Raw genomic sequence first — 2,121 nt, 5'->3', positions numbered from 1 at the left:
CCATTTTCTGTAACGTCAAGTACCCACAGCTTTTATTTACAACCATGGTAATTAAAAGATAATGATGTACCAGCTAGAACAGACACAGCTTGATTTTCATATTCCAGGTCAAGTCTATGACACCTGCCTTCTTACTCATAAACTGAACATGGTGCCATTGAAAAGCAAGGACTTGTTACTAGTAACAGAGTCACATTATTTTAAACAGAAGAGCCAATTTCTAAAGAAAACAGTTCAAAATGGAAAGCAGAACAGGGCCTTCAGTTTGGTGGTTGGCAACATTTTCTGGCAGTGGGCCAGAGCATCCCAGCTCTGGTGTGAGATGTGCAGGTGCCAGGACCTGGCTGCTTGTGGCTGCCAGTTCTCTCTGCTGCCCATCCACACATGGGTGCAATTGAAGGCCCCAGACTCCATGAGCTAGATCCAGTGGCTCCACAGGCTGTAGTTGCTGATCTCTGCTTTAGCTGTATTATTGCCAGCATTTCCATCTGGGCCAGGGGTGTTCAACCTCCTGCCTCTGGGCCAGATCTGGCCCCCAGTGCTGTGTCATCTGACCTCTGGGTCTCCCCATAGATCCCAAAATTTGGCAGCAGGAGAGAAGTGGCACCACTGCCCTGCTGCCATATTTCTGGTCTTTTGGGAACCACCATGGGCTGGACAGCATGGCCCTGCTCACTATATCAGGCACACAGGGCACTGCAAGGCCCAATCCCAGCACGTAGATCCAAGCTGTAGCGGCGCATGGCTTGCAGGGGCTGATCCTAGCACACAGGACCAGCTGGTAACAGCGCAGAGCCCCATTTGGGTGCATGGGGCCAGGCAAAGGCAGTGCAGTGCCCCACTTGGCCTGAGGACCGGGGCCAAAAGGTTGGGCACCACAGCTCTACACATTTGCAATGTGTGAGGCGGAGTCTATCAAGGGCCCAGAGGTCTCTTTGATTGTTCCTTCTGCATCCTGCCTTTACCCAGAGACGAGATCCAGTAAAGAAACAACTACGGTTCCTGGTCGCTTGCCAGCTTAGTTAGGTCTGAACTGACAGCAAACCACGTTTCAGGGCCCGGTTAGCACTGACTCTGCAGGATTCACTCTGGATCAGCCAGAGATGGTGTGGAGAGGCAGGAGGGTCCCACACTGCCCACGTCACCCCAGGCTCTGAGCCGGGGCACCGTGGATCTCCAGCCCAGCAGGTCTCAACCTCTCCAGGTGCAAGGCCCGGGCCCGACGCTGGTGGATTCAGGCCCTCGAGCCCGGTGCCCACAGGAGGGGCCGTCACCCTCTTGCCATCACCCAGGCTGTGGCCGGGGTCCTCAGGCAACTCTACCTGTAGTAACAGTGACACACGCCCCTTGCAGGGGCTTCTGGGAGGGGACCACAGGAGGCTGGGTTGGGCCTAGCTGGAGCCGCCCCCTGCCCCGCCCCCAGCGCTGCTATCACGTGACACCCAGCAGCCCCCGCACAGGTTCTCGAGCTACCCCCTCAGGCGGGGAAGCTCCATTGGCCCCTGCCCGGGAGAGCCAGGAGGGGCCAATCAGTGCCCCCTCAGCCCCGCCGGCGCCACGCGCTGCCCCATCACGTGACTCCCCCTACGCAACTGCTGTGGGGGCGCGGCTACTCACCGGTAGGGTACAGGCCACCCCGGCTGAGAGTGAGGCTCCGTCGCCCGCAGCAGCGCTACCAGCAGCAGCAGCAGCTGCCGCCCCCTTCGGCAGGGCGCCGCCATGGCCGCTGCGTACTGCTCCAGTCCCCTCCCCCCACTCGGGAAGTTTTCCGAGCACCAGCTCCCTCGTGCCCCCGTCATGTGACTCCGCCATCTGCCCAGGTGGCGCGTCACGGAGCTGGCGGTCACGTGACCCGCGCGAGGGCCGGCCCCGCCCCTGCCGCCGTGGGTCTCTGAGAGGCGGCAGCGGTGTCGCGTCGTTGTCTGTGTGCGCGGTAGCTGCCGACCCTGTGCAGCGCGCAGTCCCTGGTAGTCAGCCTGCGTCGCCTGCGCGAGAAAGTGGAGGGGCGTACTGGGTGCAGCATACGCAAAACCCCACGTCACTATCAAGGAGCCTTGACTGACTTCGGGGCTTGTTGGCAGCTCTTTCTTACAGTGCTTGCCTCAAAATAAATGCTTCAAC

The 2,121-nt window shown here is 59.5% G+C and overlaps 1 protein-coding gene across 2 annotated transcripts in view; it reads right to left on the bottom strand.

Annotated features, from left to right (window-relative positions):
- Positions 1-1,827, bottom strand: part of CLN5 (ceroid-lipofuscinosis, neuronal 5) — a 14,314-nt gene extending 12,487 nt beyond the window's left edge. Inside the window, exon 1 of one of the 2 annotated variants that reach the window (XM_019525442.1) lies at positions 1,618-1,827. In XM_019525442.1, the coding sequence (XP_019380987.1) occupies positions 1,618-1,812 (195 nt within the window). In that variant the 5' untranslated portion in view covers positions 1,813-1,827. The remainder of the gene's footprint in view (positions 1-1,617) is intronic. The other variant, XM_019525441.1, reaches the window with a different exon arrangement.
- Between the last annotated feature and the right edge of the window lie 294 nt (positions 1,828-2,121).

The sequence above is a fragment of the Gavialis gangeticus genome, unplaced genomic scaffold (genome assembly GCF_001723915.1).
Source record: "Gavialis gangeticus isolate Ggan-Ray unplaced genomic scaffold, GavGan_comp1, whole genome shotgun sequence".
Taxonomy (NCBI): domain Eukaryota; kingdom Metazoa; phylum Chordata; order Crocodylia; family Gavialidae; genus Gavialis; species Gavialis gangeticus.
This window is presented reverse-complemented; position numbering and strand designations above follow the sequence as displayed.